Genomic DNA, 14,679 nt, shown 5'->3' with positions numbered 1-14,679 from the left:
CATCCGCCGCAGGGTACTCAACCGGTTCGTGCGAGGCCGGCGTGAGGAAAGGAGGCCGGCAGAAAATGCCGTACAACCCAAAAATCCAAATGATAATAGGCCCATCGCCGGCACCATCAATGTAATTGGAGGAGAAAGCTCGGCTGGAGAGCCAGCCCAAGAGGGGATTTCCCCAAAGCGCCCGCGCACTTCTGAAGCCATCTCCTTCTCGGACAATGATTTGGAAGGGGTTGAGACCCCTCATGATGACGCTGTGGTCATCTCTATGATTGTAAACAAGTTTGATGTAAAGCGTGTCTTAGTTGATAATGGAAGCTCGGCTAATGTTTTGTACTTTGACGCCTATTCTAGAATGGGGATGGCAGGAAAGCAATTACGGAGGATGAACGCCCCGCTGGTCGGATTTACTGGAGACTCAGTTCCAGTGGAGGGCGAGATCAATCTCTTGGTCACGGTCGGGCTCGCCCCCCGAGAGAGTACCGTGAGGATGGATTTTCTCGTGGTGCGTTTGCCCTCGGCCTATAACGCCATCCTTGGAAGACCAGGGCTCAACGCTCTTCAAGCCGTGGTCTCAACCTGCCACCTACTTATGCGATTCCCCACCGGCCAAGGAGTCGGCGAAGTCCGTGGGGACCAGGCGGTAGCAAGGCGATGCTACATGGCGACCCACGAAGCGAAACAACCAGCCAAAGTGTCGGCCTCGACATTAGATGGCAAGCTCGCGGCCGAAACCTTAGAGGCACGGGTCGGCCCACAGAAGAAGCGGGTAGAGCCTGGTGAGCTACTCACCCAAATTTTCTTACGAGAAAATTGCCCTGAGCTAACCGTGCAGGTCGGCTCCGACCTTGATGCTCGCGAAAGGGATCGCCTTATCAACTTTCTACGGGCCAACATGGACGTCTTCGCCTGGTCGCCTGCTGACATGCCGGAAATAGATCCGGAGGTCGCGGTCCACCGACTCCAAGTAAAGCCGACCTGTAAGCCCGTGCGACAAAAGAAGCGAAGTGCCGCTCCAGAGCGACAACGAGCAGCGGCTGAGGAAGTTGACAAACTCCTCAAGGCCGGCTTCATCCGGGAGATATCTTATCCGGAGTGGCTCACCAATATGGTCCTCGTCAGAAAGGTTAGCGGAAAGTGGCGTATGTGCGTAGACTACACCGACCTGAACAAGATTTGCCCGAAGGACAGCTTCCCACTCCCTAGTATAGACCAGCTCGTGGACTCTACCTCGGGACATGAGCTGTTGACATTCATGGATGCCTTCTCAGGGTACAACCAGATACGGATGGCGCCAGAAGATGAAGAAAAGACAGCCTTCATTACTGATGGGGGCACCTATTGTTACAAAGTGATGCCCTTCGGCTTAAAGAATGCTGGAGCAACTTATCAAAGGCTGGTCAGCTAAATCTTCAAAGACTAAATAGGCCGAAACATGGAGGTCTATGTCGACGACATGCTGGTGAAGAGTCGAATGATGAAGGATCATGTGGCTGACCTCGACGAGGCATTCTCCATGCTTCGAAAGCATCGGATGAAGCTCAATCCTGCGAAATGTGCATTTGGAGTCACCTCGGGCAAGTTTCTCGGCTTCGTGATCACCCAACGGGGAATTGAAGCCAACCCCGAGAAAATTCGAGCGCTCCAAGAGATGGTGCCCCCAAGGATAGTTAAAGAGGTACAGCGGCTTTCGGGATGGGTTGCAGCTCTCAGAAGATTTGTCTCCCGGTCGGCCGAGCGTTGTCTTTCGTTCTTCGCGGCTCTCAAGCGGCCGAAGAACTTCTTGTGGTCGGCGGAGTGCCAGCAAGCTTTTGAAGAGCTTAAGCGTCTCCTCGCTTCTCCTCCTTTGCTCACAAAGCCTCAGCAGGATGAGCTCCTTTATCTGTACCTGGCTGTTTCTCCAGTTGTAGTGAGCTCGGTCCTGGTTCAAGAGGAGAGCAAGCTTCAAAGACCGGTATATTACACTAGCCGGGTCTTGAGGGACGCCGAGACCCGATACTCCAAGCTGGAAAAGACCATCTTTGCCCTAGTTATCTCAGCTCGGAGACTTCGGCCCTATTTTCAAGCTCACACGGTGGCCGTATTGACCGACCAGCCGATGAAGCAGATCCTGCAACGATCAGACCGGCTGGCCGAATTACAAAGTGGGCCGTCGAGCTCGGGGAGTTCGACCTCGAGTACCAACCCAGACCGGCGATCAAGGCGCAAGCGCTCGCCGACTTTATAGTTGAGTGCACTGTGCCAGACGAGGTCGAGTTCGAGCCCGCACCAACAGAGCAGACCCCGAGGTCGACGTGGGCTCTGCGCGTCGACGGTTCTTCGAACTCGGAGGGTAGTGGAGCGGGCCTTATCCTCACCAGTCCAGATGGAGTGGTCGCCGAGCAGGCTCTACGCCTTGAGTTTTCTGCCTCCAACAATGTGGCGGAATACGAGGCACTCATCGCCGGGCTCAAGTTGGCAAGGGAGCTGGAAGTGGAGGACCTACAGGTCTTCAGTGACTCCCAACTGGTTGTGAACCAAATCTTGGGCGACTTCGAAGCCAGAGAACCCACAATGCAGGAATATCTCCGAAAAGTGCGGGATCTCACCTCGACCCTGAGCTCTTTCCACATCCAACACATTGCCAGGTCGGAGAACCTCAGAGCAGATCAACTGTCAAAGTTGGCATCCTCTCGCATGAGTGGGCTTCCCAAAATGGCAGCGCTGGAGTACCTCCAAAAACCCAGCACGGAGGAACCCGAGCCAGCCCTTTGCATTAAAATCGAGCTGAGCTGGATGGACGAGCTCGTCAGCTATCTGCAAAATGAAGTCCTCCCCAGTGACGAACGCGAGGCTCGCCGAGTCAAGCGTCTAGCCGCTCGGTACATATTGTACGAAGGCTGGCTTTATCGGAGATCTTTCACCTCTTCCTTCCTCAGATGCCTCTGCCCGACAGAGGCGGATTATGCTATGCGCGAAGTCCATAAAGGGATTTGTGGAAATCATCTCGGAGGCCGAGCGCTGGCGCACAAGATTTTGCACCAGGGATATTACTGGCCGACACTCCAGAAGGATACGCTAGACTTCGTCCAGAGATGCGCCCGATGCTAGAGGAACGCCAACATCCAACGCCGACCCTCGGCCCTGTTGACCTCGATCAGCTCCCCCTGGCCATTTGCCCAATGGAGAATTGATATCCTGGGACCATTTTCCCAGGCAACCGGGCAAAGAAAATTTTTGGTCATCTCCATCGACTATTTTACTAAATGGGTGGAAGCCGAGCCAGTCGTCCGGATCACCGAGCAGAAGATGCGGAACTTCATTTGGAAGTCAATAATCTGCAGATTCGGACTCCCCCGCATCCTTATATCAGACAACGGTCGTCAGTTTGACAACGCTCGCTTCAGAGAGTTCTGCTCCGAGCTCGGCATCGACCACTGCTTCACCTCGGCCGCACATCCTCAGACAAATAGAGAAACCGAGGTAACGAATCGTACTATTTTGCAGGAGCTCAAAGCCAGGCTCGAACAGTCTAGGGGACAGTGGGTCGAAGACCTATACAACATTCTGTGGGCTTATCGGACCACGTTCCGTGTACCCACCGGCGAAACTTCCTTCAATTTGACATGTGGAACGGAAGCCGTTATCCCGCTGGAGATCGGGCTCCCTTCCCCGAGGGTAGAGCATTATGACGCCGACTCCAGCTCCTCGTAGCTCAGAAACAATCTGGACCTAATCGAGAAGACAAGGGAAGCCGCCCGAATCCGCATGGCGAGGTACCAACAAGACGGCGCAATACTACAACGCCAAAGTCAAAGTCAAGTCCTTCAAGGTGGGGGACCTCGTCCTCGGAAGAGCTGAAGCCTCTCAGCCAACCGAACGAGAGAAATTGGCTCCGAATTGGGAAGGGCCCTACCGGGTCGCGCGCGTCCAGCGACCCGGGGCGTACAAGCTGGAGTCTCTTAACGGGACCCCAATTCCACGAAGCTGGAGCTCCAAAAACCTCCGGGTGTATTACCAATAGAACCCCAAGGGGTTCTCTGTTTGGAGCATAAGTCTCATCTTTTTACAATAACTTATCTGCAATTGTTTCATTGTGCTGCATTTCTCCTGATGTCTAAATATTTCGTAATTCTTAGACGACCCGGCCCAGCTCGGATGCCCGACACAGCTCGGATGCCTGACACAACTCGGACGCCCGACGCAACTCGGATGCCCGACCAAGATCGGATGCCCCAGCCAAGCCTGGAACGCCCCGCCGCGCCGATATCGAGCTCGGTCTCGATCTCCCTCAGAGACCCCGACTAAGTTCGGGATGCCCCGAGTGTCGACCGTAGAGTCCCAAACTTCCTCGACCTCAGAAAGCGTCGCAGGTCGACAGTGCGTTCCCAGACCTCTCGACCTTGCGCACGATTTTCCGACTAAGATCGGGATGCCCCGCTGAGTCGACAGTGAGCCCAAGCTCCCTCGGCCTCGGAAAGACGGGGTAGTACCTTCGCGGCCCTCCGTGGCGCTCGACATCAACAACGGGGTAGTACCTTCGCGGCCCCCCGTAGTGCCTCCTCGACTAAGGTCGGGACGCCCTGTGTGTCGACCGTAGAGTCCCAAACTCTCTCGACCTCGGGAAGCGTCGCAGGTCGACAGTGCGTTTTCAGACCCCTCGATCTTGCGCATGATCCCTCGACTAAGGTCGGGATGCCCCGTGTGTCGACCGTAGAGTCCCAAACTCCCTTGACCTCGGAAAGCGTCATCAGGTCGACGGCGAGCCCAAGCTCCCTCGGCCTCGCGCTCAATACCTCAACCAAGGTCGGGATGCCCGTGTGTCGACCGTAGAGTCCCAAACTCCCTCGACCTCGGAAAGCATTACCAGGTCGACAGCGAGCCCGGGCTTCCTCGACCTCGGAAAGACGGAATAGTACCTTCGTGGCCCTCCGCAACTCGACAACGGCGATAGGATAATACCTATGCAAATCCCCGACGACAGCGACATCTTCCAGCATGCCGGTGTCCCCAGAGCGGATCCCAGGCCAAAAAAAAAAGCCTCTAAAAGCTGACCGAGGAACGAAGCGGCCTGCTTCAACATGGGGCGCCTGATTTCGAAGGTGCAAAAGGTACATCCCATTTAGCACCTGCTCCATCACATTTATTTGCTTATGTATCGCTGGTGAGATCCCAATCAAGCTCGGGATTTCCCCCGACCAAGGTCGGGACGCTCTTCTGAGCCAACCCAAGGCTGAAATCCCGGCGACCCCGTGCATGTTTTCTTTATTTACGACCTCTGAATGAGGGCTCGGCCAAGCCCGAACACCAGGAAGTCGACGTCCGTTCGTAGCAATGACCTCGACCTTTGATGCTCTGGTTGACTTCGGGAGTGCCAAGGCACCCACCATATATTCTTATCCCGCTTGTCGGTACCTCGACCAAGTCCGAGGCCAACAGCCGCGAAGGCCCTAGCGGCAACTTCACTTCGGTTTACAGTCCCGTCAGGGACCGACCCCAAAATTTTTCGTGAACCTACGTCTGAAAAAGCAGAGCTCAAAAACTTGGCCGAATACTCCAGAAGATGAATCTGGAAGCCTAGCAAAGCCCCTTGTGGGGTCCGAGGCCCAACTTCGGTGCTTTAAAAATTCGAGAGCAAGGCTCAAGGGCCTGGCAAACTACGAACCCGAGCTCAAAGACTTAGTGAATTTTTCTAAGGTTTGAGCCCGGCGCTAGAAGGCTCTTCATCGGACCTAAGCCTGATAATTTGGCGAACGTAATCCGAACCTAAGTCTATGAGTTTAGCCAAGCTCCAGTACTTAGCAAAATTCGCCAGGAGGGAATCAACTCGAACGATTAAAGTAAAGGCCTATTCGTTACGCAAAGACGAGAAAAGTAGACATGAATTTATAAAGAAAGCTCTCTCATTAATGGAAGGCCCGAAGGCTGGAGTACAAAATTGAGGATCGGCCAAACAACAAGTTTGAAGGCCGACCTCGCTTACAATAAAAGAAAAACAAAAAGAAGATAAGCCCTAGGGGGCTGCGGCCTCATTAGTACCAGTATCGTCCACGATGATCACTTGGGGACCCTCGGCGGAACTCAGCTCGGGACCCCCCGCGGCCGGCTCAGGTACCTCCCCAGTAAGAGCCCCTTGAACCGATGGATCAGCCTCGGCGGCCTCGGGTTCGGCAACCTGTCCCTCGACCTCGGTTCCGGCGGCCTCAGGTTCGGCAGCCTATCCCTCGACCTCAGTTCCGGCGGCCTCCTCCTCGTCCTCAAGTGCGGAGGGCAAATCGAACTCATCGCCGAATCCTGATTTCGGCCGGATCCCAGACAGGTCGAACTGAGGGCAATACCGAGCCACTTGTCTTCGAAAATTTTTGAAGCCCCGGAGGAACCCGTTCACGGTCTCCTCCTCCAACATATCGCGGAACTCTTCCGACTCTTTGAAGAGCTCCACGGCGTTCTTGGCCCGCTTGAGCGCCCTCCTCTCCCAGGCCTCAAGCTGCTCGACTTTTAGGCGGAGAACTCCGCCGTCATATTTATAGCCAGCGGCTTCAGAGTGGGCCTCCGCAAGACGCGCCTCAAAGTCGTGCAGCGCCGTCCTCGTTAGGGCATGCGCGACCCTCTCCTCCTCGAGCTCATCAGCGATTGCTCGCCGACCGGCCTCGGTGGCCTCCCTCCGAGCGACGGCTTCAGTTAGCACGGCCTCCGACTCCGCGAGCCTCTTCTCGGCCGATTCCAGTTGTTTGCGGAATCGCCGAGACTCATTCTAGCATTCCGAGGCGATGAATACCAGAGTGTCTATTTCATGAATATGCTACAGGGAAAATAACAATGAGTAAGAGAAAAGAAAATGTCGACGACTAAGGACAAAATAAGAGGACAGCTTATCCGAGCAGTGTTGCAGTATGTCTGGTCGACAATCTCTTCGAGACCGAGATTCCTGAACTCGGCCTGGTCGGCCGGGAGCATTGCGCGACGAAAGACGGCGCACACAACGTCACCATCCCAGAAGGCTGAGCTGCCCTCCGAGATCAGGGATTTCGGGTCGGCCGACTCCCTTCCGGAACGCCCCCCAGGGCCCCTGCTCGGCTCGGGCCTCGAGCACCGCAGGCGCAAGGCCGACCGACCCGCTTGTTGAGAAACGGGGGCGGGATGTGCCGAAGGCGCCGAGTCCGACGCCCCCTGGAATCCGAGCTCGTATGCTCGGCGACTGGGGCCCCTTCCCGGACGGACCCCGACGCTCCGGCCTCGGAACCCCTCACCTCGGCAGGGGCAGAAGCAGCAGCCAGCTTGGCCTTCTTCCTGGGCTCGGGAACAGCCCCACCAGCTTCGGTTGACCTCCGTTTCAGCCGGGAGAAGAGAGATGTGTTGCTAGTCGGCATTCGGGGAATGTTTGAAATAGAAAAAAGAGAAGAAGGAAAAATTCTAAGTAAGAAAAGAGGGAAAGAAACGAATAAGGTAAAGACAAAACAATGTGACCGCTCTTACCCTCGGGACGCGCCGAACTCAGGCCAACGCTCGCCAAGGCACCCTCTTTTAGGAGGTCGATCAGGTTGAAATCCTTCCCGAGGCCCCGCAGAGCGTTAAGGACCCTCTGCTCGCTCGCCGAGGGCTCGGAGAGCCTGTTAAGGGCCTTCAGCCGAGGGTGCCCCCACCTTGGGTCGAATCCCTATGACACCTCGGACGCAAGAAAGAAAAATCTTCCCTTCCACTCATGAATAGAGGAAGGGGCGCCTCGGAAAAGTGACATACCGCTCCGAAAGGCGAAATATAGCCACTCTCCATCCGCCGGGTTTGTCTTTAATAAGAAACACCGGCGAAAAACGCTCACCGAAGTCGGAATCCCGTGCGCAAGGCAAAGGGACAAGAATCCGACGATGGTCCTCCATGAATTCGGAGCAAGCTGTGCTGGGACGAGTTGGTACTCCACCAGCAGGCTGTTCACGAACTCATGGAGGGGGAACCGTAAACCAGCCCAGAGCATCTCGAGATGAATCCCGATCCGACCTGGGGGCGGCCGCGTCACCCTATCCTCCCGCCCCGTAGTTTCGAGATGAAACCCGGGCCGGAAAAAGAACCGGGTGCGGACCAGTTCCAGCTCCTCCCCCGACAGACTAGATCCAACCTCATCCGGACCAAGACCCATTTTAGAAGAAAGAAAAATGACCAAAAGAGGAAGAAGATGGGAAAAAGCCCAAAAAGGAAGAAGAAAAGGGACCCCCTAGCTAACGCATGAAGGAAACCTACGGGAGGAACCGTCGGAGATCGCTCTGAGCACCGTCGGGGAAGCTCTGTTGCGACTGAGAAAGAAGACAAGAGGATAGAAACGGCGGAAAAAAGGGAGCAACCAAGCAAGACCTCTCTTAGGGCCAGATTGAGGGGTTTATATAGACCTTTCTAACGGCCCAGATCGGCGGAGCTGGTTTCCACCCTCCGTCCAGATCACGCCACGTGTCGGCCTCGGAAGCCGAAGCAGCGCATTCATTCTGGGCTGGTGCCTCGAGTACAGAATCGAGGCGATGTCCCGTCGGATCTCGAAGCCCCATCATGAGCTCACTATACGAAGCGACCTCGAAGGACGAAGGGGCGTCGCCCCCTCTCCCCCCACTAAGGACGCCCCGAAACACGCGGAGCGCCGGAATAACTTAAGATTCACCGGTCCCCACTAGTTCAATAATGGCAGTTACTTCCTGAGCCCGAACTCGCGAAACGACTCGAACTCGAAAGTCGGAGGGTAGTATTGGGGGAATGTAAGTCGCCCCCTAAGCACATGAGCGTGCCAACGGCCCACGACCTCAGAATCGCCCGACCCCGGACACCTGACCTGGCGCCTGACCTCGGACGACCGACTGGGCGCCCGACCTGGCGCCCCGCCAGGCGTCTAACTTCAGAGCTCTTGACCTCGAAAGTCCGACCTCGCCGCTCACCTACCGCGGTCGCATCCTTCTGAAGTCTGGCCAGGGGCCATACCCTGCCACTGCCCCTAGCATTCAATGCGCATGGTCTCTGCAGACCCCCGGCTCACTCAACAATTAATGCATATCTCCAGTTTACTCAACAATTAATGCATATCTCCGGCTCACTCAACAATTAATGCATATCTCCGGCTCACTCAACAATTAATGCATATCTCCGGCTCACTCAACAATTAATGCATATCTTCGGCTTACTCCACAATTAATGCGCGTGGCTCCTATTATCTACGGATCTTCAGTCCTCCATGGCAAATCAGCTCGGCAGCGTTCGGTCAGCCGTGATAACTCTCTGATCCCGGCCTCACCTCCGATATCAAGGTATTAATTCACCTGATCGTGCACCAACTCATGCGACGTGCTAAGTCGTACGGCAACCTCGCCCCATCACATCACAGGTAACCCAACACCCCCTATAAAAAAGGAACCCCTCCATCCTAAGGGGGGTTGGACTCTGAAACCCGGAAAAGTATATCTTCCTCCTCTCTCCTCCCCCACAGATTAGCCCCCTCTGACTTAAGCATCGGAGGGCTGGCGCCGAAAACCCCGGCCACCGGCTTTTTTGCAGATCTCCCGGAGGACGCTGCCCGCCGACGGATCGCCGCCCGCCAGTTTCCGCAGGAGCTCCTCCTTCCCAGCGGACAGGTCGCCCCCGGGTCCCGTTTCCAGCAACAGCTTGTATGCCCAGATCATTGGTTCTTTAGGATTTCTTGCAATTTATACCAGACCTGATATTGCATACTCTGTGAACCGACTGAGTAGATATACTCACAATCCTAATAATGATCATTGGACTGCTCTAGAAAGAATTCTCAGGTACTTTAAGGGTACCATATCTCTAGGATTACACTATTGTGGTTATCCTGCTGTTCTGGAAAGCTATAGTGATACCAACTGGATCAGTGATACAGTTGACACCAAATCCACCATTGGTTTTGTCTTCCTTTTAGGAGGTGCAGCTGTATCATAGAAGTCTACCAAACAAACTGTAGTGGCTAGGAGCACCATGGAATCTGAAATGATTGCCCTAGATATCACTAGCATTGAGGCCGAGTGGCTTAGAGATCTACTAATAGATTTGCCTCTTGAGACTTCACCATTACCTTCTATATCTATTCATTGTGACTGCATATCTGCTATAGATAAATGCAACCAAGAAAATGCAAATGTGAAAATAAATAGGCACTTAAAAGTGTGCCATAAATCATTGAGATACAAATTAAAGAATAACTTGATTGCACTAAATTTTGTAAGATCCGAAAGGAATCTAGCTGATCAGCTTACCAAAGGATTGTCTAGAACAGTGGTTCTAGAGTTGTCGAGGGGGATGGGGCTAAGCCCATAAGTAAAGTCACAACGGTGGTAACCCAACCTGAAAAGGTTCAATGGGTAGAAACAAGCTAGATAGGTGACTAATGAGGAGCACTATTTATTTTTTCCATCCTTATGGCAACAGTGCTCATAAAAAGTAAGGGTTAGGTTGAGTTTTTACTCTTAATGGATCCGAGACCCATGAGGCAGGGTACCTACTTGCTCGTACCCTTTTTTAGGATTCACCTATATGCGTGTAGTCGTGAGGCCACGACTGTGGAAAGTGGGCTGTTTCCTAATAACACACATGAAGAGATACCTGCGCATGGCCGTAAAGCGCAAATCCGCTTCGAGCATGTTCACGTTATATTATGTGTGCTGTTGATGAAATCTGAGCCATGGACCAAGGTTCAAGGCCTAGTCCACCTTGGCTCCACAAAGGTAATCAATTGTCAGTAAGTGAAGGTTCAAGCCGAAAGGTACATACACCTATTACATAATATAAGATACTCAGCATTTTATTTTGATTTTTTTTTAATTTTATTTTGACTTTAAATTTTTTAAATATTTAATTTATGTGGGGGATTGTTGAATTAAATCAAATAATTTAAAAATTTGAAAACTAAATTAGTCAACGGCCAAGTGGCAAGCATCCGTGCACAAGCAAGGGAGCAAACATGGAAAAATTTCCAAAGAAAGCAAACCATGACAAGTGTCATGCATCCAGCGCAAGAGCAAGCATGAAAAGGCCCCTTGAAGAAGGAAAAAAACGTGGACGACCAAGATGCAATAAGCCGAAGAATCAAAGGAGCACAAGAAGACACGTCATCAATCCGCGGGAGGGGAATCTTCTTCTTTTGACGTGCCTGAGCCTATATAAAGGGCTCTAGGGATCATTTCAAAGTACAATCAAAATTTTTTCTTCTTTCTATTCCAAGAGTCTAGATAAAAAGGGCTCTAGGGATCATTAGGGAGAAAAGAAATAAATTTTTTTTTCTTCTCATAATTTTTTTTAAGTTTCTTTTGAGTTATCTGCAAGCGTGAACGTGCTCTTTTTTCTTTCCTGGAGGCGCACTGACGGAAAAGACGTGGTTCTGTAATGGGCCATCGTATCTCTAGGAGATCTGTGCCAGCAGACCCGTGCATGGGGGCATAAACTTTCCTGGGACAGCGCATCAGCGTGCTTCGATCCACAAGCCATCTTCTCTCTCTTTCTTCATTTTATTATTATATTGTTAAGTTAATTATTTACTAATTTATTCTTTTTATTTACTATTTTTGAATATTAGAAATATTTAATTTATCAATTATATTTGTGCATCTAGGCTAACAATTGTCACTACCTTTCTTTATCTCCTTTTCGGCTATCCAACATAGGGTAGCACACCGTGCGATTATCAGACCTATCCACAAGACCAGGATTATATTAAGTGGATTCAAATTTTCAACCAAAGTAACTAAAATTTTCAATCATTTTTCAATGGAATGAGCAAGAAAGAGAGCAATTCCTTGGGGAATTGATTAGCTCCATCCTAAAGATAACATCAATTTTACCTAGATCTTTAATTTCAAAGTTATTTGATGGAAATGATTTGATATTGGATATGATCTCAAGGGTTCTTCCAAAAATTGGAATATCATCGAATTACAAGCAAAGAATTACACAACTATCGTCAATGACTTTAGAATAAACACATTTATCATGATCATTGATGATGAAACCAAAGGCTATGATAATTTTATCAAACATTTCATGTCATTATTTAGCTATTTGTTTTAGACCATAGAGTGACTCGACAAGTTTGCACATAATATTCTTTTGTCCATTTATAACAAAGCTTTTATGTTGTTCTATGTAGATTTCTTCTTCAAGTTCTCCATTTAGAAATGCAGACTTTATATCTATTTGATGAATGATCAACCTAAGGATAGAAGCAATGACAAGAAGGGTTTTAAAAGTTATGATTCTAGCTACATGTGAATATGTATCAAAGAAATGCAGGCCTTTTTTATGATTATAACTCTTAACTACTAGTCTAGCCTTATATTTTTCGATGGATCTATCACGTCTAAATTTCTTTTGGAATACCCACCTACAACCTTGCTTACCATCTAGAGGTAAGGAGGCCAAAATCCAGGGGTTTTGAATGATTGAGTTGAATTCAGAGTTGATGGCTTGATTTGAAAGATCACATCTATAGTTTTAGGATATATTTTTTTCTTTTGAGTTTAGGTATACCTATTTTGGCTAGGTATTTGCATATTTTGAGATAATTTAACCTTGAAGTTTTACCTTTCTAAAGTTCAAAAGAGGTCTTATAAGTATCCTTAAAAGATATCCTAGTTAGGATATAACAGGCTACTAATACAGCTTCCCTCTACATATTTTCAAGTATGCTTAAACTAATTAATATTGAGTTAATCATATCCATCAAGATTCGGTTTTTCCATTCCACTACACCAGTGGATCGAGGGGAATAAGGAGGAGTTACCTTATGAATGATCCCATGTTCTTGGTAGATTAGGGTCATCTTATTTGAGGTATATTTTTCACCTCGATCAAGCCTAAGTCTTTTAAGAATTTTCTTAGTTTGGGTTTTTTCTTTAGCCTTAAAGATTTTGAACCTATTTAGGAATCTTATGTAGGAGCAGGAGCCCGAGTCATCCTAGATATGCATTGTGTTTGGATCATCGCTTGGGAGCAAGGTGTCCAATCCTTAGGGCGTGTGCATGAAGTTGGGTTTGATTTTAGGTTTATTTGTTTTATCAATTGAGTGAAGGTGAGACTCTTTCAATTAAGACCTAATTATCTTCCTTACATCTTTCTCACATCCATCATCACCACGCCCTAACTCTAGCCCTAGTTCAATTATTCGCCATTTTCTTAACTTGGCTGCCATCCATAAAACCCAATCTCTTTATCATCATCATCATCTTTTTCCTTCATCCTTCCATCAACCAAAATCCTAACCGCCACTTGAGAAAAATAAAAAGAGAGAGAGCAAAGATTAGCCCTTCCATCCGAGTCCACCACATAAACCCTATCTCCGACTGCATCAATTGGTATCAGAGCAAATCGATCCACATGAGTACAAGAAGAAGCCGTTCCTACTATTATGATCCCTACTATGATGATTCTTACTATGATGATCAATACTATCTCTATAACATCGAACGACAATAAAATGATCTGATGGATGAAGTTCAAAATCAAATGGCTGCCCTAATATGGAAGATGGGTGTTGTGGAGGCAGAACTACGACGTTGTAGCTGTGCCAAACCATACGTTGGGCGATGACCTTCAAAATGCAGCAACAAAGGCACCCCTTCTTCTCGAGGCAACAAGAAATATAGTTTTTGCCTTTTCTTTTTTTACACAACTTCTGAACACCATATTTTTTCCTTTATTATGAATGAATGAATTTTCTTGAATTTATTTTATTTTTTTTGAAATTTTTTATGTATGTGACTTCCTTTTTTTTTACCTGACATCCTATAGTTATTATGATTCTTTTTGTGTTCGTTTTTTTTATGCACATGGTATTTTTTTTCCTTTTTGAAGAGTCTCACTAAAAATCTAATTTACTTATAAAGAAAATATTACAAATAATTTTTTTTAATAAGTGTAGAATTTCTAAAGGAATAAGAAGAGAATTTTTTCTTTTTGAAAAATTCTGGTAAAACTCTAATTTATCTTGAATTTTTGTATGCTCATGGAGAAAATAGTACAAATGAATCATTATTTTTCTTTTTTCAATGTGTATAGAGTTCTCGAAAGAAATAAGATTTTTTTCCTTCCTCGAAGAGTTCCACTAAAAATCTAATATAGTCAATATTATAAATATTTTATTTTTTCTTTTTTGCCATAGATTTTTTGTGCATACATTTATTTTTGAATGATTTTTTTGCCTTTTGAAGAATCCTACTAAAATTCTAATTTATTTGAATTTTTTTGTGCTTGTGGAGAAAATATTACGAACAAATTATTTTTATTTCTTTTTGTGCGTGTAGAGTTCCAAAAAAAAAAGAAAACATTTTTTTTCTTTTCTAAGAGTTCCACTAAAAAATTAATTTATCTCAAATTTTTTATGCTTGTGGAGAAAATATTGCAAACTAATTATTTTTTCCTCTTTTTTTTGTGCATGTGGAGTTCGCAAAAGAAATAAGATTTTTTTTCTTTTTCAAAGAGTCACTAATTTTTTTTTGGTTTGATGACACTATAATCATAAAAAAAGAGTCATTTATAGAGTTTTGGTTGATTAATTAGTTGTACACACAAGTTTAGTCCTATATATTTAAGTATTTAATTAAGAGTTTTCAATAGTATTGCACTAGGTTTTGAAATTTAAATTTAAATAAATTCACTAATTAAAGAGCAAATGATAGCCACAATTGAAATTAAATGGGCACTAAGAATGAGATTAATTATTCT

General features: G+C 48.2%; 1 protein-coding gene across 1 annotated transcript; it reads left to right on the top strand.

Moving 5' to 3' along the window:
* Positions 1–352: 352 nt before the first annotated feature.
* Positions 353–1,405, top strand: LOC149768205 (uncharacterized). Its single transcript, XM_089927744.1, has 2 exons — positions 353–1,139; positions 1,269–1,405. The coding sequence occupies exons 1-2, from the start codon at positions 353–355 to the stop codon at positions 1,403–1,405; spliced, it is 924 nt and encodes a 307-aa protein (XP_089783870.1).
* Positions 1,406–14,679: the final 13,274 nt, after the last annotated feature.

The sequence above is a fragment of the Phoenix dactylifera genome, chromosome 2, assembly GCF_051530095.1.
Source record: "Phoenix dactylifera cultivar Ajwa chromosome 2, Ajwa_hap1_PhDact_Kaust_v1.1, whole genome shotgun sequence".
In the NCBI taxonomy this organism is placed as follows: Eukaryota; Viridiplantae; Streptophyta; class Magnoliopsida; order Arecales; family Arecaceae; genus Phoenix; species Phoenix dactylifera.
This window is presented reverse-complemented; position numbering and strand designations above follow the sequence as displayed.